At 41.4% G+C, this 22439-nt stretch overlaps 2 protein-coding genes across 4 annotated transcripts; one reads left to right on the forward strand and one right to left on the reverse strand.

Annotated features, from left to right (window-relative positions):
- The first annotated feature begins 776 nt into the window (after window positions 1-776).
- LOC124997508 (dynein axonemal assembly factor 8) lies at window positions 777-9935 on the forward strand. Its single transcript, XM_047571258.1, has 25 exons — window positions 777-892; window positions 997-1072; window positions 1152-1254; window positions 1326-1550; window positions 1639-1881; window positions 1954-2089; window positions 2166-2357; window positions 2434-2565; window positions 2660-2851; window positions 2930-3037; window positions 3143-3287; window positions 3405-3699; window positions 3809-3891; window positions 4014-4168; window positions 4282-4408; window positions 4515-4640; window positions 4720-4884; window positions 5014-5316; window positions 5387-5668; window positions 5746-5834; window positions 5911-6022; window positions 6340-6560; window positions 6659-6744; window positions 6843-6912; window positions 7031-9935. The coding sequence occupies exons 3-25, from the start codon at window positions 1178-1180 to the stop codon at window positions 7067-7069; spliced, it is 3603 nt and encodes a 1200-aa protein (XP_047427214.1). The 5' UTR covers window positions 777-892; window positions 997-1072; window positions 1152-1177; the 3' UTR covers window positions 7070-9935.
- unkl (unk like zinc finger) lies at window positions 7115-21604 on the reverse strand. 3 transcript variants are annotated; one of them, XM_047571261.1, is made up of 16 exons: window positions 21477-21604; window positions 20618-20827; window positions 18156-18332; window positions 17631-17764; window positions 17356-17491; window positions 17154-17271; window positions 16623-16707; window positions 16259-16425; window positions 15695-15883; window positions 15104-15154; window positions 14811-14988; window positions 14621-14710; window positions 14277-14513; window positions 13631-13818; window positions 13269-13526; window positions 7115-13086 (listed from the first exon to the last, which is right to left on the reverse strand). In XM_047571261.1, the coding sequence occupies exons 1-16, from the start codon at window positions 21539-21541 to the stop codon at window positions 12931-12933; spliced, it is 2439 nt and encodes an 812-aa protein (XP_047427217.1). In that variant the 5' UTR covers window positions 21542-21604; the 3' UTR covers window positions 7115-12930. The 3 variants fall into 3 exon arrangements, with proteins under 3 accessions (XP_047427217.1, XP_047427216.1, XP_047427215.1); XM_047571260.1 differs by having other exon boundaries at window positions 14621-14731; XM_047571259.1 differs by having other exon boundaries at window positions 14612-14731.
- Between the last annotated feature and the right edge of the window lie 835 nt (window positions 21605-22439).

Below are 22439 nucleotides of genomic sequence, written 5' to 3' on the forward strand. Positions count from 1 at the left end.
CTGGTCTTTCCCTGAAGGTCCCAGAAGACTTCGACAGTTTTTCAATAGAAGATGATGAACTAGAGGTTAGTGAATTATAGCTTTACAAATGTCAAAGCTAGAAAAGTAGCAGTCCCCCCCAAAAAAACTTGATTACTAATAACTGACAGTGGTGTGTTTGTGTGGGTGTATTCTCAACCAGGAGCTGCTGAAATCGGCGACAGAGACATCAGATGAGGTTGGGAGGCAGTCAGATGATGAAGATGGATCTGTAGGAAACAGAAACATAACTCAGCGGAGTACACAGTGCTCTCAAACTGATCTTCAGGTGGGTTGTACATATCTGCAGATAATCCCGGTAAGAGTGATTCTGAGCTTAGATCGGGGGTGTCAATCTCATTTTAGTTCAGGGGCCACATTCAGCCTAATTTGATCTCAAGCAGGCCGGACCAGTAAGATAACAGCATAACAACCCACAAGCAATGACAACTCCAGAGTGTTTTAGTCCAAAGAAGAACAAGTAAATAGGAGAAGGTTTACATTTAATCAACTATCCTTCAAAAAATTAAATTTGTAAAGGAAATTAAGTGCAATTTGGGCATGTTGCTGTTGTCTGCTCTTTAGTCCTGGAGCTTAGTGTTGTATTCTGTCCACCCCTCCGACTAAAACAGTGGACAAATTAGGAATAGCATTTATTTTCAGTGAAAAACTGCAGTCTTCTATGTCCCTCTGACACCTGTGACTTTGAACCATGGTACACAAAATTAAATTTTCTTTTCCGCCGCCACTGAAGGCAGGTGCTTGTGCTAGTAGTGAAACGGCGTTGGACAATGGAGCCAAGCCGGATGTCCCGTTTAGACCAAATGTTGATGGCACAAAATCAGATGAGGGTTTCCCCGTTCTCTCGTTTGAGGTAAGAATTCTAAGCACTTAAAGATGATGCAGATAAATATTCTCTATATTCTATACCTGCTTATTAATAATGATGCCTTCTTTACACGTGTCAATTACATTCAGCAGCTGGACGGGTGGAATGATGTCAACAGGAGGCCTCTGCAACAATATGTATCAGAACCTGGGGAAAAGCATGCAAGTAAGTTATTATAACACACATCACTGCATCTATAGTGACACATTTCCATTATAAATTATCCACTTGTCTTTGTTTGGAGATGGTGACAGGTCCCCAGGGAAAATAATGGAAAGACTACTTGCTTTCTGTAACAACCAGACTGCGTCTGCGTCAGAACCTGTGAAAAGTCCAAACTGCATTAGGTAAGCCGTGTCAGCGCTCTGGTTTTGTTACCAGAACTGCAAAATGATAACAATCGCAATGTTTCTTTCAGCCAAAACAATGTCTGCAACGGAGTGAATAAAAAGATGGCGGCAATGCTGCAGCTTGACCATCAGGAACGTCCCACGGTTTACATTGACCTGCGTCGCCCTGACCCCTCAATAAAACCAGGAAGAACATCCACAAATCTTTCCTCGGGTTGCAACACACGCCAGGAAACACCACCCGCAAAGAAACACATTCCCAAATCACACACTGGCTCGCATACAGGGGGCAGGTAAATCTATCCTGCATCACAATATATTTGTCATGTTTCAGCTCATTTTGTTTCAGGTGATGCAGTCAATTTTTTTTTTTGCTTTTAGGGAAATGACTGGCAAGGGTATGTTGCTTCAAAAAATAAGGGAGATGAACAGAAATAGGAATCCACGTACTGATGAATGTGCAGATCAGACAAAAGCAGAAGAAATGGAAGACAAGACACCTCCGCCTTTGAAGGCTACGTGTAGCTGGGACCCGCGACAACAGCCTTCACCTGTCCAATCCAGAAACATGGAAAACCCACGCTGTGTTCATCAAAGTTCAGACAAAGAAACAAAGCAGCAGAGGTACACATCACATCGTGAGTCATACATCAACAACAATAATAAAAATCTTAACTCTATCTGCAAATCTTTCAGTGTCCAGCACAGAGTTAAGAAGACGTCTCAACGCGATCATGGCCAAATTCTCGCACAGCTGGAAAAGCGTCGTCCGACCAAATCCGTGCGCCTGAAGCAGCCGGCCGCTGAAGGCACGGATGTTCTTTACGAGCCTGTAAGTGGTGCGGATTCGAAATAAACAAACAAGCAGCGCTACACGCAGAAACGTTTTGCCTTCCCTTGTTTTTCAGGAAGCGTCTCATCTGGAGTCCATCAGCACACTACCGGCCGACATTACAGACAAGCAGTGCGTGCTGCTGATCGTCCACCTCTCCAGCCCCGGTGTGGTTGTGGACGGAGCTCAGGGCAAAAGAAAACATCTGTATCCAGCTGCAACCGGATCACACATCTACAACACTTTGGTGGCCTGGTTTCTGTCTTTGGTGAGTGAGCGGCTACTTGCTCCTCTCCCATAGTTTGTTGTTTGTGAAGCTAAGTTCATTAATTATGCGTCACCAGGCCGGAACAGACCCATGTCACCACGATGGTGCAAAGGTCCCGTTCATGGTGGCTGGACTTCAGCAGCTGTGGACAGAGAATGGATTGGCTTTGCATGTTTTGGCCGTGGCCCGTCGCAGTTACACAACAGGGGTGAGAAGTTAAGAACAAAAAAAAAAAAACAAAAAAAACAAGGCATTGCATTGTCTCACAATTTTGAAACTGGTTCTAATTTTAATTTCTTTAGAAAAGAGATACAGACATCCATACACTATTCTACAACCACGTCTGCCGGTTCCTGTCTGAGACCTCGCTCGCTGCAGTTGCCAGCTGGCTGCCTCACCTCAAAAACCTCTTGGATCAGGAACCCTACGTCTCCCACGTCCTCCTGCCTTCCTCCTGTTTAAATAATTTCATCTCGGCCAACTCCGGCGAAGACGTGGGTTTGCGACGTTTAATACATTTCGAGATGATTTGGGGTTTCGTCGACTTTTGACTCGTTTGTTTGTTTTCTTAGGTTATAGACAGGACATTCGGTCTGAGCGCTGGGTTTTACTGGCAGACAGTGGAAACTCAGGGGCATGTGAGCAAAGGGAGAGAAACCGCACAGGAGCTGCACACGGAGGTGAATGTCTGGGACGAAGTTCCTCACAGTGGGATGAAGATTTATTTTATTAACATATGTTTGAATGTAGGAATGCAGAGCATTAACTATTTTTTTTTTCCATAGGTATCGGTTGTGCTTGGATCCAAGGACTTCTTTCAACATCCTCTCATAACACACTACACCCTCCAGCTGGTGCTCGACTCAGGACTTGACGTGTGTGGTCTGCGGCTGCTCTATCCCCCTCAGGAGCTCCTGAGTGACGGTGTTGGTAGGACACTTATGACATCTGCTCTCCAAATTAGATAAAAACTCACCATGTTTCTGTAATAATGGTCTGGGTCAGTGGTTTCAAATAAACTTTGGAAACTTTTTTTTTTCCTCATAGGTGTTCTGCCGGTTGACACAAAAGCTGATGAGGCCGGTCAGGCCGCCATCGTTGCCATCGCCGTTCGGGGTCCTTATGCCCACTCGTTGCTGAAGGGTTTAACTGGTTCCTTAGATCCTCTGCTAGGGAAAGGGGCAGGACAATCTCCCACCAACCGACTCCACTGCAGAAACCGTGCCCATCAACCCATCCACGCGACTCAAGTGGCCGGTCGGGTCCACGGAGAGCTGTGTTTGTGGTTTTCAGGAAGGGTTCAGGGAGGGAGTGCACAGAATGATAACCAGCGTCTGAAAAGGTTCGATGTCAAAGTCAATTAACAATGGCATTTTTTTTGCTGCTGTTTTTTAAATTCGGGACTTGAAATGCTACTCTTGTTCCAATCAGTCCCTCTCCACTTTCTTCAGAGTTCCACCTTCAGTTGATGGCGAAGGAGGCAGCTCGCTCAGTTCCAGCAGCTCATCCTCCTTCCTGTGCGCTACGACTAAAGGTACATTAAGAACTGTCACGAGGGGGAAAACTTTTCCATTTTGCTGCCTTGGGGACATTGGGGTAAAAGATTTTCACTTGAGCGGAGGTGCTAATCCCTCTCTCCGTCCCCCCCGTGGATAGCTGATTTACTCCTTGTGGTGTCGCCTGCGGTGCCTCCGTGTTGCTATGGCCAAGTGTTGGCTGTGTGCGAACGCAGAGGCTTCGGCCTCCGGGGGCTACAGAGGCTACAGCTTCACAGCCACGGTGCCGCCGTCCTGGGACTTAACAACCACCAGGTGCAACACACTCAGTTACATATAAAGCATGTAATTTATTGTGTATCATCATGGAAATGTGGGCCAATTACCCAGTGATTCGTGCCATTAAGCCTTTTTATACGCCTTCCCAGAGGGGTGTGTTCTGCACTCCGCCTGCTGACCACCTGGATCAGGAGCAGCTGACACTACCCTCTCACTGTCTGGTGTTATTACTGAGGAAAGAGAACGCACTGCGTCACTGCGTCACCCTAACATCAGGTCTCCAATTCCATGTCGTGAATAATATGAAATGTAAAAATGTGCCTGTAAGAGTGCAGTCGGTCTGCACGCTGCTCTTGAGATAATCTTTGTCCGACTGTTTCAGCCCTAATGAGGGAATTTCGAGCTCAAAATCTCCTGCCTTACATCTACTCCGGCCACAATCGCACACTTGAGCCAAGCTTGTGTTTCCACGCTGCGCCATACAACAGTAACTTGTTCCACGTCTTTGGTAGGTGCCATGAAGGAGATCGTTCCCTACTGTTTGTATATATGTGTGTTATATACCTTTTTTTTCCCTCTCTTTTCAGTTAGGCCCATGTGGGCAGTGCCAGATCCGTCCCACGTGATCCTTTCCCACCAGAAGTGTCCGTCCAGTTTCGGCACGGAGCAGGTGGTGATTCTGACCCTGAGCGGGAAGGACATGAGCCAAGGCCTGAGCCTCCTCCACAGATTGTTGATAGATGGTCCAAAAGGTGGGTGAACTGTTTCTCTGTGAACACAACCTGTCCTTAGCACTGGAACTGGTAGTGCAAACAAATAACACGTTAGTTATCACAAGAGTGAATATAATTTACAGCTTTAACATATAATTTATATTCTAGGTTACGGACCGCGTGCCGGATTCGAGCTGCTCGGCCTGAAGTGGCTGCCCACGTTGACTCGACTTCAGGCCCAGGAACTGAGTCCTTACGAGGCGGGAGAGCAGCTCTGCCACGGCAGCGTGGACACTCTGCTGTCATCTCCCGCTCTGGTGTGCGCTCTGAGAGCGACCGACGCTTTCGCTTCACTGAGGAGGCTCCTGCCGCGCAGCTACCCTCGCAGCCTGAGCGTCCTGATGTCGCCCACGCCCGAAGTGGCCCTCAGACAGACCCGCCTCTTCTTCTCCGATCGTGAAATCACCCCCGGTGCGTGTCATGTAACGGCATATTCCAAATCTAAAAATCAAATCACGTCAGGGGCTGACCTCCTCCTCAGGTCGACGGACGCTGCTCACCGCGTGCGTCTTCAAACCGAGGGACTGGGGTCGCGCCCTGGCTGAAATACTCCGCAAAATCCGGCAGAGAGGCCTCGTGCTGGTGGGCCTGCGGGTGCTGAACCTGGACGAAAGTGACGCTGCTTCGCTATTACCTACAGGAAGGGAGCAGTGTCTGTGCTCTGGCTCCTCAGTGGCTCTCTGCCTCCGGGGGGAAGATGCTGTGGAGATGTTGCTGGACATGCTCAGGAAGGAAGACTCGTCTCTGTGGATAAACTGTTATGGTACGACCTATTTACAGCACCTGCACATATTGCTACGTACCGTACGCTACTGCATGTTGATAATGTTGGTGTTATAGGTTCGGCATCACATCAACAAGCAGTTAAGGATGTGAAGAGGCTTTTCCCAGAGGCGATCTGCTGTATCGACACCGTGAACCGGGAAGAGGTACACAGAAAAATGACTTCGAGTACTTTGGTTGTGTTCTTACTAGATGATGAAAAAAGTGGTTTCTTTTGCCCAGGTACTCAGTCTGTATTCAGATCCTTCGGCCTCTGTGGAGCGTGAACAGAGCTGCACGCTGAACCATGCGGCCCATGAAAGTCTACCAACATCTATATCAGAACTGAACACAGGTGTGCGTTCATTTTCTGGTTTTATTTTGCTTCAAAACGGAGAAGAAAGTAGCTATGTCCTATTCATATTCAGGTTGCATTAGGAGTTCACAGTCATAGGAACGCACATCTTCCTGAGATTTGCAATTACATCGAACGCCGTGTTAAATCAAAGCATATTTTTTGACTTAAAGGAGGAAGCGCTCCCTTTTCATGATTTAATCATTTATTTATTTTTTTGGCCGGGGCTCTGCGGAAATGTTGCAACGTGACTCAGCTCCAGGTGACCTTTGCAACCTGCGCCCAAAACAAATGTCCCGTTTTTGCTTGTTTACTAGTACCAGAGTGTCTGGCAGACAGAGCCGTCTGGCAGACAACCTGTCTGCTGATACCCTTGAACGTTCCGCCACGCAGCCAAGCGCCTTCCCAGCTGGAGATGGTGGAGCAGCTGCTGAGGTCAGGCTGCCATCTGGTGGCGGGGAGGATGAGCGCGCCGGACGAGGAGCATCGAAGACGCGTCGCAGAGACGCTGGCGGCGTCAGCGAGCGGAAGGGCGAGGGTGAGGAGGCTTTTGTGATTGGGTTTCTTAGAGCATAATTACAGACAGTTAGTGCTGTCAGCTGTTGATTTTTCCCTGATCTCTCATGTCCTCAAAAGGCGACTCACTTACACACAGCCCCTTGTCTCATCCTGGCTCTCCAAGGGGAAGAGATTGTGACTGGCTTTAGGCTCATCCTTAAAAGGTATGGAAAAAAAAAACAACAAATCAAACACAATTTATAATTCTTACCTATTAATAACTTTCCGTCTTTTTCCTTTGCTTTTTTTCCCCTGATAACAGCATTTCCAAACAGAGGCCAGACCTAGAAGTAGTGGCCAAAACAGTTGTCTACCCTGAAAGTGACAAAGAGGTAAAAGCATTCACTTTGAAATTATAATTCAGTATTCTTAACACTCTGGAGACTCTGCTTTTAGCTGCTAATAGACATGTGAATGTCGAAATTACTCATGTTGTGTTTCCTCCACCAGGCCAAACAGCTGATACGCTACCTGTTTGGCTTAGAGTAAGCAACATCTGCGAGCATCTTCAAAACACGATTTCCCAAGAAAATGCAAGGTGCAACTCATTTTATTAATGAAGGTTCTGTTCCAGATACTATACACATCATTCAATCCACAGTAAAGCAATAAACAAATACAATTTCCCACTCCTCTGCCGTCTGATTGCGTCCGAAACAAAAGGGAGTCACACATTTCAGATGAAAAAATTATTTTAATTCTCAAGATGATAAAAATAATTTTGTGAACTCTGTAAACCATTGCATAACTGTAGTGTAACAATTTAACAAGTGTTAACAAACTAGTAATACACTACGGTAAATATGCGGTACACAATCCTCAATGTAGAAAAGAAACACCTAGTATTCTAAGACTTGCACCTGCTTTTGTGTTCACAACACAAAAAAAAAAAAAATATATCGATTCCAACAGAATAATTTCTACAATTATCATTATAGAATTTCCTACATATGCATACAGCTCGTCACAAAATAAGGGACATATATATTTGTTTAAATCTATAAATAATGTCTAAACCCACTGACGTTAAGTAAATAAATCCGTGAAATGCAGTTTCCTCAGATTTAACACATTCTCTATCAAATCGCCGTCATACCCTGAGAAAAATACTTTCCTTATATTTTCTCATTACGCTGACAAATAGAAACTTGAAAACTTGCATTCGTTTTAGTTCTAATAAATTTTATTGAATAGCAGTTCACAACTAAGATGCTACATCATAATCAATTAACTGCGCTCCATAATATCCAGTGACCTATTCATTGAATATCTAATTTAGAACAATACATTCAATATTTCAGGGCTTCAATGTTATAATAACATTTCTACTGAAATTTCTAAAGTACATGGAACATCTGGTTCCACATTCAGATTATTTACTTTTGTCTTTTTACTAGTATTTTTTTATTATTATTATTTGAACAGCTCCATACTCATATACATGTACAAGATTGCATAAATCTTCTGGCTCCATTTTTATAATGCTTAAAAACAAAGAAGACACAACAACTAACAATAATGCAAAATAGATTAAACTACTCCAATGCAGAGCATAATGATACATCTATTACAGTTCATTTACAAGATTCTTCCTATTTGGTGCTTTTCCTTACAAACAGTTGGGTTTTTGGTGACGAATCGAGATCAAAACTGTGGATTCAGTGGTTAGATATTGCTGCATTTTCTTGTTTTTTTTTGTTTTTGTTTTTTTTTTCTCATGGCAAATACAGACTGAGATTCTTATCAATTAGCTTCATTCGGACAAAGTGGTGAAGCAAATCTCATTATATTAGCCTCGTTTTCCTTTTAGCTCACGTGGCCTGAATGCTCAGGACACTTGGCAATCACATTGTGGTCCACAAAAATATCGTAAGGCACTGGAATTTTGATTCTAATTGAACAGGTTAGAATTTGTCCCTTCAATCGATCCACATTGTGTAATTATAAGAAGGCACAGATGTATTTGAAAGTGGAATTGGTCCATTAAGAGATACAATTGAACAAAAGCTGTGCTTACCAAGCAGTTTTTTTTTTCCTTTTTTACATTTCTTCCTAGAAAACTTAAGAGTTGGGGCAAGTAGACCTCTTGAGAGACAACAAATTGTCTTAAGAACTCAATCGTGATTACGTCTGTATCTGCCATTGATGCTTCACAACCGTCATCCGTCCCTGTAGTAACAAAACCTCATTTGGACCACGACTTTAAGAAACAGGAAACAGATTCTGATAAAGAGAGAGCACCTTACAGTCACTGCAGGCCCGTCATAACAGTATATAATGCATACCCATCAATGTCAAAACTCATTCAGATTACGCAGTTAAGCAAAATCAACAAGGTTTACTTCAGAACAGAACTGTAGTGAAGTTTCTATGGCCACTTCAGAAGCACAAATGTCATTCACCTGTGACATTCCTTCACTGTAGACAACAATTAAACTGACACTGAATCCTCGCTTAAGGTCAGCATGTGCTAGCCAGTATTGCACAATCTGCCATAAACGCCAATGTTTACGTAACACATAATGTACAAACACACGTTTTTGTTAGGATCCGACCCATGCATTTTTGATCATGTGTGTATCACTAAAACTTTAGCTAGAAAAGGTTGCTATTAATTACGGTTGATGAACGTTATCTATTTAAGGTACTAGGTGATTTACGACTTTAAATCAATGCAGGTTTCTTAATGAAGTACAACAATTAATGAAATGTAGTAGAAAATAAACAATAAAGGTCTTTGGTAAAACTGCAAAAAATGGGCCTTAGTCCATTAATGTTGTAAGCAAAAGCCATTGGCATAGTCCTGTTGTTGACTCCCTTCGAGGATGTACTTCCTACTGAATGAAATATTAAAGTACAAAATTCATCCAAAAACAGAATTCCTGACACTCTCACAGCTGGACTTTATCTCAGCTCTGACCTGTTATTCATAGTCTGGGGCAAGACCTGCCCGTGTTCACAACTACAGGCTGATCTGAGTGATGCTTGGAGCATTTATCTGAATTCTGTTTGAGGGTAAATTTTCCCTTCACAATACATTTTTGAACAGCTACTGTACAAGAACACCACTTTGGTTAATTTTTTTTTTTTTAAATTTTCTCACTAGACATCATTAAATTAGTTTGTTTCACAGGCAAAACAAAACAGACCAAAGACCCTGTGAATTAGCTGCATCATACACCGTTGTCCAACGTACGGGAAAAAAGAAATCCAACAATAACAACATTTACCTCCAACTGATTAAAAAAAAAAGGGACAATCTACAGTAGTACAGGCCCATGACATCATTCTAAGTGACTAACAAAAGTACTGAAACTTTTGACTCAAATGAATTTACAACTGTTCAATCTAAAAAGAAAAGAAAAAAAAAAGATCAGGTTATATGCAGATGACATACTATTCATAGTTTCTGAATTCTGAGCTGTGTGTGCACAACAACATTCAAACATCTAAATGTATAACAAGAAACTACATTAATACCTTTTCCAGTAGCAGCGAAGCTCGCAGAAGTTATTAAGCCTTGACTACACTAAAATAAGTCGATACAAATATTCTGGCAGTGTGACACAGTGCGTACATATTTATTTTTTTTTATTATTTTTTATTTCTTGTAGCTGGTTAACATATCGCATAACATGCAATACCAGAAGTGTTTAGCCTGCCTTTTATGCTGTAATATAACCATGAAAATGCTAAAATACCATAATCTTTCTTGATATTTTTCCTCTGAGTTGCGTAATTGTCATTTGTGTGAATGTAAACAATGCATTATCCCATATTTATAAGTAGCAAAAAGTGTACCTGGAGATACATGGTTTTCTACTGGATTTAAAGCAAGAATAAAAAGGTGTTTTTTTGTTTTTTTTTTTGTTTTTTTTTAACACAGTAGAAGGTCATTTGAATTAGACGAACCTAAGCACAATTCTTATGCAAAATCTACAGAATTCTTCATTCACTGCAGAATTATTACAATATAACAAACTGCTCTTACTCAACTGTTTCAAAAGCACTGTGTATGTTGCTATACATATTTATTTGTCCTATGTTTGCATACTCCCAAATGTTAAATTGAAAAACCTAATTTCAAAGACTGAAGCTGCACCAAAAGAGCACCACAACCAAGGAATGAGAGGGCAGGTTAGTGGGTGGGTCGGTAGTAGACTGGGGGAGCTGGGTGTTTTCGTTTTTACAGGTGAAGTCAGGACACAGGCACTGACAATCTTCAATTATCTTCTGCAGAAATACTTAATGGGATTTGGCCAAATACTCTGGCATATATACACATAAAGTTATACACGTCGGTGCTTCTGCAAATTTAAATATGCATTTTGCAGAAACCTGTGCACAAGCTTCAACTACTTGTGTTAGCTCGGACAATTCTACACATAACCTTTATCCACTAAGGCAAGGCACTTTAGAGTTAGAGGCCGATATGTTCTAGACAAGGTTAAGAGGCTAGATTCCTACAAAAATCACCATTTCAGGCTTTTAGCAAATACAATACATGCTCCTCTAATGGATAGGCTATATAAATTTCTACAAAACAAAACTGATTGAATAACAGCCTTTAACATGTAGCATGTGCCTTACTGATATCACAGCTGCTGGTTATGACTAAAATGCAATTTAAATTTGCACTTATTTGATTGAAATTTTATAAATCTAACTAAGAAAGTAGAAACTATTGAGTATTTTTCTATGAAACCTTAATATGCAGAACCATGCCACGAGTTAACAATTGGTAACGTGAAATATTCAAATTATGTTTCACAGTACACACAGAAGCTTCAGACATTAGCTTATGTAGAAAAAAAAGAGAAATTTAAAAAAAAACAAACAAACAAAAAAATACAAAAGAATACCTACAAAGCAGCTTAAAGCAAATTTCTATATAGCCTTTAATAATAAAGCCCCAGATCAACAAAGTGCTTTTAATAAGAAATCAAACTTCTTCAGAAAGTTGGTCAAAATAATGATGCTTGACTGGTTAACTTTAAATTTCTTAAAGACTATTTGTTTAACTGGCTTTATTTAAAGAGGAACAATGCAAATCTACAGCAGGCAGTAGACGTTTCTTCGGTGAGTCACATTTTACGACCACCAAGCCACCAGATCACAAGCATGATTGGAGACGTCCATGTTAAGTGCTATCAAATTGTACTTAAGCTGATTTCAAGAATGAAATGTTGAACTGGATAAATGAGCCATTTCAGCTTTAGAAGTTGCACGCTTTGTGAAATGGTGTCAGTAAACACATTTTTTTTCCCCCCTAGTTGTGATAAAACATATATACAAATTTCACATTAAATATCAGTCATTTTCAGGTGCTTGCTTGTCTGCTTCCTTGATGTTGTCCCAAATAAACTATTTGATGTATTCCTCTTTAAGTAAAGAAAAATCATCTTTGAGTTTTGCCCATTTTATGTTGAGCCTCACCAGCTTAATCTGTTAGTGAATTCAGCGTTTCTTGGCAGTGTTTGCAACAGTTACACAGTTGACTTAATCGTGTTTCAGATCCCAAACGGAAATTCTGATATATTGGTGAGTGTGTTTCTTGTGTTACTGTGTGTTGTGGTTTAATTTCTATATTAAGGTATAAACAACAGAGGACTACATGGAAGCGCTGTAAAATTATGACTATCTGGGTTATCATTATTCTTTTAAAACTCTAATATCTCAATTTGTGTTTAGACAGAACGTGGCAATAGACTACAGTGAAACATTTCTCTTTTAGTGAAGCGACATATTCACTTCCATCAGTTTTATATATTCTCTGTAAATATGCTCTGGGGTAACTTTAAGTGCAAGTAAAGTAAAGAAGATGCTGCCTCTCGGTTAAGTGTTTTAGCCAAACTAATGCCAGAGTGTAGTGAATTATTTCCAGTTGGAAAACAGTAAATCATGGCACAAACAAACACTCATGAATGTCCTTGTGTATCGAGCTTTTAACCAAGTTTAGATTTTTTTTTAACCTGTTACTTTGCATGTACGTCAGGCTGGGCGGTGCATATTTATCTTCTTTAGACAAACTTTTATAAAAAATCTGAACATGCCTGACTGAAGATTTGATAAGGAAATGTAACATTCTAATTCGAGTGCAGGGCTTTTCATACAGAAAACAATACGGTTGTCCAATGTGGACATAAAATGAGCAAAAGCTATAATGATTTAATCCCTCTGTTTGAAATCTGATTCATAATACTATTAGTTTTCTCAGTCAAACATCATTTTATCCTAAATTAATCAAATCGCTGTACAAAACAAGAACAGCTGTTTAGAAAATGTACTATCCATAAGTAGCTTTTCAAAGGGCTAATTCTTTTATAAATAGTACCTTGAGTAATTGTACATCACCACTTGAGTATTTTTGTTCTACAGTAGGGACATTCTGTTTTACTAGGTGCACAGTTCTCACATAGTACATAATGTTGGCAAGGCTGCAGAACAATGCAACGATCATGCTTTTGGCAAACTATACATTTCTTTGACTGAAGCTGATATATTACCTGTTGGGGGAAGAAAAGAATGGATATCAGCTGCAACTTAGGGAAACACAGTTCATGCAGACTTTTTTCTTTTTCTTTAAAAACCGTGTTTGGTGACAAACATGGATCTGATTAATAGTCTGATAAACCACTTGAAATCTTTGCTATAAGTGAAATGCTGTGTGTAATCTAGGCTTTCTTACCCCGTCTATAAGGTCTAGGTCATTACGCAGCTGACTCTGGATGGAGTGAAGCTTTGACAAGGGAAGCTGGTCCAGCTCTCCGTAGCTACGTAGAAGAGGTGTCCCAGGGGTGCGACAAAGCACGTCAAAGTCTCCCTGGAGCTCTTTCAGCTTGCGTTCCGTTTCTTCCCATTTCTGCTCTGCCAGCTGCCGCTCTGCCTCCGCCGTTTTCGCTTGCTCCTTCGCTTCATGAGCGTCTTTCTGGCACGCTTCGCAGGCCTGCGACAAAGGCAAACGCTGCGATTAACCGTCATCCACAGAGAAAAAGGAAAATAATTTGGACCGAAGCATACGTCGCAGTGAGAATTCATTTCCATACTGACTTGTTTGACCTGATGCCAGGCTTCTTCCCATTGTTTGATTTTCCTCTTCGCCTCATCCAGCTCTCTAAAAAGGCGGGCCAGATCGGCGCTGCTGGTTGTGGACGTTAGGCTGCTGAAAACTGGAGATGGACTTGGTGAAAAGCTGCCACTTACAAAGTCCCAAATGCTGCTAGCACCTCCATTCAAGCCTGAGTAAGTGACACGGTAAAACAAAACACGAAGGTAAATTGTTAGTCGTAGTTTGCGTAGCATTGAAAAATATGCCCAGTCACTTCTATATTAAACTCTTCCTAGTGCTTTTTAGAAATACACATTACTATTATCATTTTGCATTCAATATTAAGCTATCCCTTTACTAAAATGTGTTTTATTCATCTTAATGCGTTAAAAAATTTAACTTGTGGGGGAAAATTAAAAAAAAAAAAAAAAAAAAAAAAAAAACGTATAAAAAATGTCTCATCAACCAAAGATTTTGCCACCCCTTAGAGTGCCTCCACGGAGTTAATTTTATTAAGAAAATATTGTGTCTTACACCGTCTCACTGAACTGGATTAAATATTTAAGAACAGCTGAAGGAAGTGTTAGATATGTAGGTATGTAGATTTCAGCACACTTGAGGGGAAAATATCTGATGACATCAGCTTACCCAGAGAGTTCTGGGAAGAGGAGGTGGGTGTTCCCAGGAGGCCGTGCTCTTGCTTGGCCAACATGTTGGAAGGTTGATTTTGCTGAGATAGTGTCCCTGACAGCAGGGACTGTGACAGAGACTGGGAGAGGGAGCTTAGTGGGGAGGTGGAGAGTGATGACGAGGAATTAAAAGATGATGATCGTGCCAGGGAGCCGGGAATGTTAACGGGCGCCGATCCACCTAGCACCCTCTGACCTGAAGGACCAAGGGCAATCAGTAAAAATATAGAAAATTATGACAGGACCATTGATGATGAACCTGCCAAACAACTGAAATGTCTTCGATAAACTAACCGTCCTTACTTGCCAGTCCCACACTGTTATCTTGCTCCTCTAACTCTTTATCAAGAGAAGCAACGTTGATGTCGCTGAAGTTCAGGTCGAGTGCGGATCCTGAAGGAAAACAAAAAAAATCTGACTGAAATTTGACAACAAAACACAGCCTGGTGGCAGTCGCTTCAACGTGTTCCCTGTTGGTTTTACATGCACTCACCGATGACAGACTCCACCGTGTTGCTCCCCGGATAGAAAGGAGTGGCTTTAGCATTCATCGTTGATAAGGTGGTGGGTGAAGAACTATCTGAGCCAATGCTTGAAGCCAAGCTTGACGTGATACTGGAGGTAAAACTCGAAGCCAGAGGGTTCACCGCTGAGAATACAGTATTGTGTGTCTGAAAGAAAAGCACGGGAGCGCAAGTGTCTGATTACCACATGTTTCTATGTCATAAATACATTATGTATCACGTTGTAAAATCAAGTCCTCAACATAACCACAAAACCACAAACCTGTTTGTCTTGGTCCATGAATTTTTGATCCATCTGTCCCTTGTTCTTAATCTACAAATAGTCAAACAACACAGAAACACGACGTTAATCATTATTCTTGCCTTGAGTTGTAAACTCTGGAGAACCATCAAAAACACTAGTAGCTGCTGTTAATGTGTCTCTGATTACACCTCGTCAGCATCAAAAGGTGTTTAAACTTGACACGTGACATGACCCTGCCTGCCTCTGCTAGCTCTGAGAAGAATAACAGTAGGCCTAAGCATTGAATGAAAGAGATGTGGGAGTGGGCGGCATTCTTCCGCAATTGCAACATCACAGAGCAGTTATCCCAGCTTACGGGGAATTTTCTATGTGGGACAGCAAACACTCCTGGCAGTGTGTAAACAGCGTCAGAAGAATATGCTTCAGACGGTGTGAAACATGAAAACAACTCAAACTGATAAAAAATGAAAATGACATGGCAAATAATGAAGAGAAGATGAATAAGCAGTAACTAAAAATAAATGGCAATGACACATTGAGAAAGAGCAAAGCCCTAACTTGTCTAAGTGTTTTTATTTCCTCTGAAGCTGAAGAGAGCAGTCTGGGTACCTGATCCTCACGTTCAAAGCCCGGAGCTTTGGGATAGTTAGACGTCAGAGATGAGACACTGGATGTGGTGGACTCTGAACATAAACTACTATTAGTTAAGGATTTGGACCTGCTGATGGATCCCACTGGGGATAACAAACTGTCGCTTCCTGAGCTTGGCGTTACAGTTGAGCTATTAGAACATGAAACCTGAGAAAGAGAAGTGCACATGAACTTAATAATGATGGTCAAAAATAGGATAAATAAAGTAAATAAAACCATTATTCTGGATGGGCTATTAAGTGATGACTTCGAATCTATTCAGACTGTAACAATAAATGATTCTCTTCATCACTCAACTTGCATCTATTCTTTTAAAATGATGTATTAATGCAATGTAAAAAAAAAAAAAAAAAAAAGCAAGAAAATAATGATGACAAATACATTTATAAAAAAAAAAACATAAAACAAACTTGAGAGCATGGTAGACAACATGTCAACGAGTAGCTAGTTTGTATCTGATGAATTGTAACTAAAGCCTCAAATACTTTCCTACTGAAGCACTAAGAGACAGAGATAACGTACACTTCCTACTTGTCCATTGCTACTGGTTGCACTGCTGGTGGAGTTTCCTCCACTGTTCCACTCAGTGACTGAACACTCTGAATACTGCTGAGAGCCCAGCTGGGACTGGGAGCTCGACTGTATCGCCGTTAGCAACGAGCTCATGGTCTCTTCTGTAGATGGAATTCCTGGGAGGATTCAAATAAATATTAAGTATTCATGTACAAAAAAACAAAAACACCCAGAGCAGTAACATTCCTCGCTCTAAATCAACCAGAAAGTTGGCTCTGCTTATTTTGGAAAAAGTAGGTGTGCTTTAAAAATCCTTATCGCGAGAAAATGTAATTCATCACCACAGCACTGACACGGAGAAATTTTCACTTACTTTCTACGTGTGCGAATGCACAAAACGGTCCCCTGGGACAGTATCCAGTCTGTCGCATGTCATTGCATTTGGTAGATTTGTAGATCTTAGACAGAGACAAACAAATCACGAGCCGATTAGAGACTGATCACGGCGTTTCATTAGCGACACTGCGGCGTTATCAGCGATTCAGATGTTTATCTTAATCTAAATTATCTAAATGATATTGTTTGAACTGAGTTATACAATGTGATTAATAAGGAAAAAGTAGCCTAGAAGCCAGCCTGAACATTTCTGTGGGATTTCAGTTCATTTAACAAAAGGGTAGCGGTTTTAAAAAGTCTGTTTCTTTGGAGTTGTTATTCTATGAGTTTAAATAGCATGTGGTAAACCATGTGACCAGTATCTATTAATACATAGCGGTTTTTCAACGTTCTTTGCTAACTGTTAACCAAGGTGTTAGAGCTCCTCTGTTTTTATCCAAACCGCAGTAATACTTTCACTTTAAGGCGGTTGAATAATTCAGACTGATACTAGTCAAGGTTCACTCACCTCGGGGTGAAACTGCTGTTCAGTTCGAGAGTGACAATACTGGCAACTGTCTCCGCTGTCGCACTTTGAGGGTTCACCCCATTCGTCGCCGTGTTTCACATTAGGGCAGGGAGTTGACCTGCATCATACACGTAGTCAGAACCTTTAACACTTCACAGTCACATACTTTGATATTTTAAACTTCTGCTGGAACAGAGCTCACCTATACTTGAACTTCCGTGGATTTCGCCTTCGATCTCTACTGTTGTGGTAGTGCGGGCAAGCATAACCCTGTCTGCATAGTCTTGGGGGCTTAGTACACTGATCTGTTTTATAATTGGCTAAAACAAAGTTGGTATCTGCAAAAAAAGAGGCACAAAGTGTTAGTGTTTTTTCGCCCCATTTGTCTATTCTGCACAAAAATATGTCTTGCTCCTTTGTGATTAAACTATGGTTTGTTTACTAGTGGATGCATCCATTTCAGCAGGAGTTACTCGCCTTGCCACCGGGGATCTTCCGTCAGAGTTTTCTCAATCATAGCTTGGCTGGCTAGAACACCAGGCTGCAGATCAGGAATACCTTCCCCAGAGCCCAGCTGTCCATTCTGGAGGGCCTCTTGTGCTTGAATCTCTCTGTGCAAAGAAATGCAACTTGCTATTATTAACCCTCGTGTCTAAAAGGTAAACCTAATTATCTGTGTTGTAAAAGGTCAGACTGATTGTTTTGTTAAACAAAAAAAATAACTTTTGCCCCTCACTTATATTATGTAATATTTGGTCATTTCCTTGGATAATCAACTACCAAAGCATAATATTTCTGTTGCAGTTGTTTGACTGGGTTGTTGCTGTATCCAGAGCAAGTGCAAGCACAGTGTAAACCAACAGACCCATCAAACCCATATAATGGAGCTATTCTGTAGAAGTCTAATATTAGGCAATTTGGCATATTGTTCGTGGCATTGTGCAGCTCGGAGGGAAAGGTTCGGCAGGAATAAGGGAGGCCACTATTTGCTTAGCATGTCACCTGATATCATAGACTGGAGGTCGGAGATCATGTGGCCCATGAGCGAAAGCACAGTGGAGGCCATTCTTCACACAATGCCCTCGAGCATCCGTCTCATGGATACAAGTGCCAGTCTTGTAATATCGTAGATGGTACTTGCGTTCTGTGTCACCAGTGGTCCGGTGTAAGTAAGGGCAGCTAAGGAAAGAAAGAAATAAAACATTTATATAAAAATAGCTTATATTATCCTCCGAATACATCACTGATGAAGATTTCACTGTGCAATTCCACACAGAGACAAAACGTTCCGCATGAAATGATTATTAAAAGACACATATTCATTATAAACCCACAGGGAAAAGACATTTTAATTAAAAAAAAAAAAAAGCAAATTGCAAACATTTTTCCACTGTCGATGCAGGGCCGACACACCAGCTATGCCTCAAGAAATGCACAGCCAATGAGCCTCTTGAATAAACCAAATTTTCCTTTCTTGAGTAGCAACAGTTGCTATAGCAACACATAAGGTCATACAAAAATAGCTTCCATTAGCAGAGGAGGAATTGTAAGGATCGCAGTTGCTCACTTTGCATTGGTTTAATAACTGTATTTATTTTCTTATCGGATACCACGCTGCATTTTCATTCCTTTTCACACTTGTGATACTACGAGCTGCAAATGAAACAGAAATGCCATTGTTGCCACACTGTGTGACACTCGAGTCAACACTTACAGAGTTCTAAAACCAAAAGGATTCGAAACAGGTTTTTCCAGTGACAGAGCGGGACTGATGTTATTAAAGTGAACTATAACTATACTAAGAAATAAAACTAGATGTGAAAACACATCTTAGCTTACCTGCAAGAAAACAGGACTTCAAATTATAAAGCTACAATTAATCATAACATAAATAAATACACAAGAAATGTATTTATTTTTTTGAGCTTTTCTGTTAAACAAGAATGTAGAGGCAGTGGTGCATGTGTTTACTAAGAGTGCGACTGACTGTGAATCATAAACATTCACAAAGTCATCAGCTTCACAATAAAATTAAACATCACCCCAAGCAATTCTAGTCCATTTTATCATATAATAAAACACAGATTCAGCCTGGAACTAATAAAAACTTAATCCAAACAAGACTAAAATCTGGCTGCTGTGTGGTCACGTGTACAAAAAAAAAAACAAAAAAAACATAACTATCGTGTACAGCGCGCTGTGGGAAAGTGTCTGTATACACTGAAAACGTTTAAGCATCGAATGACATTAGCCAGTGGCTGTAAATTTAATGCTGGAAAGCGAAGTCGACCTGTCAAGTAGCCTATCTGTCAAAACGGTGAAAATCATACACAATTGAACCTGAAATGTCACTTCTCCTCTTACGCACCCTGCACAGAAAAGCCACATAACAAAAGGGGCAACCTGAGCAGCTGTCCTCACAATAGTGCACATATGTGGCAACGATCATACGCGGGTTGCTTAATGATAAACACTGCTCACCAGGCAGCTACCGATCAGATCACAAATTTAAAAAAAGACGCCTCTTGCATCACCGACGTGCAAACAAAATACACAGAATTTTCCATTTCCATCTCGGCAGTCGTTTTTAAATGAATGCGCATCCAAAAACACTGAAAGACGGGCAACTGGACATGTGGAAGTGTTTAAATAAATGGGATCAATCAGGTCAGGGCAAACAATCAGGTTTGCTTCCAGTAGGCCGACAAAAACATATGTGCAATATCCTGTTTCATGTGCAATACTCCTTCTTATCCGCAACTGCACTGTTCTGAACATAAATATTTATACCTGCATTTTTGCACTGTCTGCACCCTTCCCAACGGTAGATGTGTGTGTATATATATATGTATAAGCACGCTCACTTTTCTATATTTTCGTACTTATCCTACTTGAATGCTGCATTGTTTGTTTGCAATATATCTTTCCTATTTTTATTCTTTTTTGTACATAGTCCACCCACATGTGCACTGTCCGTGTGACTGCTGAATGTCTCTGCTGCTGTTAACAATGAGAATTTCCCTGTCGTGGGATGAATGGACATATCTGATCCGATCTGATCTTATCAAATTAGCTTCAAGCGGGGCGATTGCTTGTAATGGACACGTGTGTTTATGGAGCCACGGGAGCAGTTACAATAATATTAATAATTAGGACCACTATTTCCCTCAAACGGACAACGCGATTCTTTCATTGCTAATCAAATAGGTTGATTCAACGTACAAGGAAAAAGCGCAGTTTTGGTAAAGCAAACAAAGTAGAGGCGCATCTGCACAGTTCTGACCACTAACCACAGAGACTAATGACGGAAGACAGAAAGGCGCTGATTGAACTGCCTTCGTTCAGTAATGGAAGCTGACCTGGTCCTCATCCTAAACATCTGTCATGCGTCTGCGGCTTTGCCTCGCGACACGCTGACAACTTCGCGCGGCTGCAACATGTCACCCGAGTGAAACGGCACTTACTCGTCTCCATCTGGGCAGATGCCTGTGGTCTCGTCGTATTTCGTGCAGTACACGTCGGGGCTGTAGTTAAAAGTTCCGTCTCTTCTCCGTATGGGTCGCCTCCGTCGCTGGTTTAGAAAATGCCAATGAAAGCACGTAAAGGGTCTGTGCTGCGTACACTTGTGCTGGAGGAACAACGGGCACTGCTCTGTCCTGAACTCCTTCAAGTATCTGAAACAACCAAGACAAACAAAACAATGTGTCGTCGTGTACTTGGATGAGACTGGATAGTGTGCACTAACAAGAGAAAAAAGGAGGAAAAAAGTTCAGTTAAGTGTCGCGTTACGCTGCTCGCGCTGTAGCCCACTGTTTACAGTATTTTGGGTCACAAACGTTAACTCGGTATTCTCAGCGCGAGCTACGCACGAACTGTGTCGCAACACAGGTTCAAGCCCGTGAGCGTACGTCCGTAAATGTGCGCAGCAAGAGGGAACTCAAAATAAGGCCGAGCTATTTACAAGCAGACTGGTTAGCGAGTTCCTGGCTAATCATTTAGCAGACGGAGTTGACGGTACAATATGCATTAGATTATTGAAAAGCGTCAAACGGCCGTGCGAAATAGTCGTACACGTTTCGGATAACGGCTTATTTGCCAGTTAAGTGATTTACGAGGTCCCGCGTTAACGCTGTTGTCGTTGGCGTGCAGTTGTCGTTTGCCATGTAACGTTAGGTAGTCACAAAGCCAGGAAAAGCACCATGTTTTTAACGCACACATTGCAGTTAGGGAATGCCACAAATGCAAGCGCCCAAAAGGTGCACATGCAAAAAGCATCTTCGGTAACGAGCAAATTTGCCGTTTGTGCACAGCGGGTTTACTCACGTATAGTGGGTAGGTTTCTCGGTTTGAGGAGACGCATTGGCCGCCGTTTTCGAAACCGACGGCATTTTCAGTCAAAACAATGAAGTGCGCATGCGCTCGGATCTGTTGCTCGCGTACGCCAGCGCACTGCACGCACCGAACACGGAAGAAGGGGGGCGCTGCGAAAAAGAGCTCCGCTCGTTTGTCATGCTGCACCTTGTGACTCGGTTTACAGTTTTATTGTCAATGTTTAGGCAATAAAAACCAAGAATATTTCCCCAACACACACGGCACTGAGGAACTTTCGCAAATGTGTACTGATTCATCCAAGGTTTCAGAAATGCTATGCAAGGAATGTAAATCTGTCAGGAAAATACGCTATAATAACCTCCCCTAGTTTATATTTATGTTGGCCTAAGACGTTTTATTTAAAAATATGACTCTGATCTTAAATAGATTGTGCAATGGTCAAAGTCAAAGTCAAAACAAAAACTCTGCTGAGACAATTTCATTTAAAATAAATAAATAAATGAATCCCAACGATGAGTGGCACAGGAGCAACAAGTGTTGTCTGGAGTTGCAAGGTAGGCGAATTTAAAGAATCTTAGTAAACATCTGAAGCTGTGACTTAAACAACACAAAATGTCCTAACAACAGAATGATGTTGTGATGTTTGTTTTTTCGTACATTTAGCCCTGTTCTGTAACACTCTCACGGTATGTGTCAGCGTGTGCAGAATAGATAACAGACACCGTTTTTGTTGCTGTTGTTTGTAGCTAAATCTGCTCCGTTCAGTGTGTTTTGTGGCTGATATTATATTGAACTGTTAAACTGCTTATCACCATGCAGTAATGTTCACCTGCCCTATTAAATAAACAGTAGAATCAGAAATAAGTTGAAAACCCTGTTGAATGTTGCACTAAAATGTATGTATATAGTATATTTATAAGAGAACAATTGAGTGGTTTGCGTTTCTATTTAAAC

This window comes from Mugil cephalus, chromosome 20 (genome assembly GCF_022458985.1).
Source record: "Mugil cephalus isolate CIBA_MC_2020 chromosome 20, CIBA_Mcephalus_1.1, whole genome shotgun sequence".
In the NCBI taxonomy this organism is placed as follows: Eukaryota; Metazoa; Chordata; class Actinopteri; order Mugiliformes; family Mugilidae; genus Mugil; species Mugil cephalus.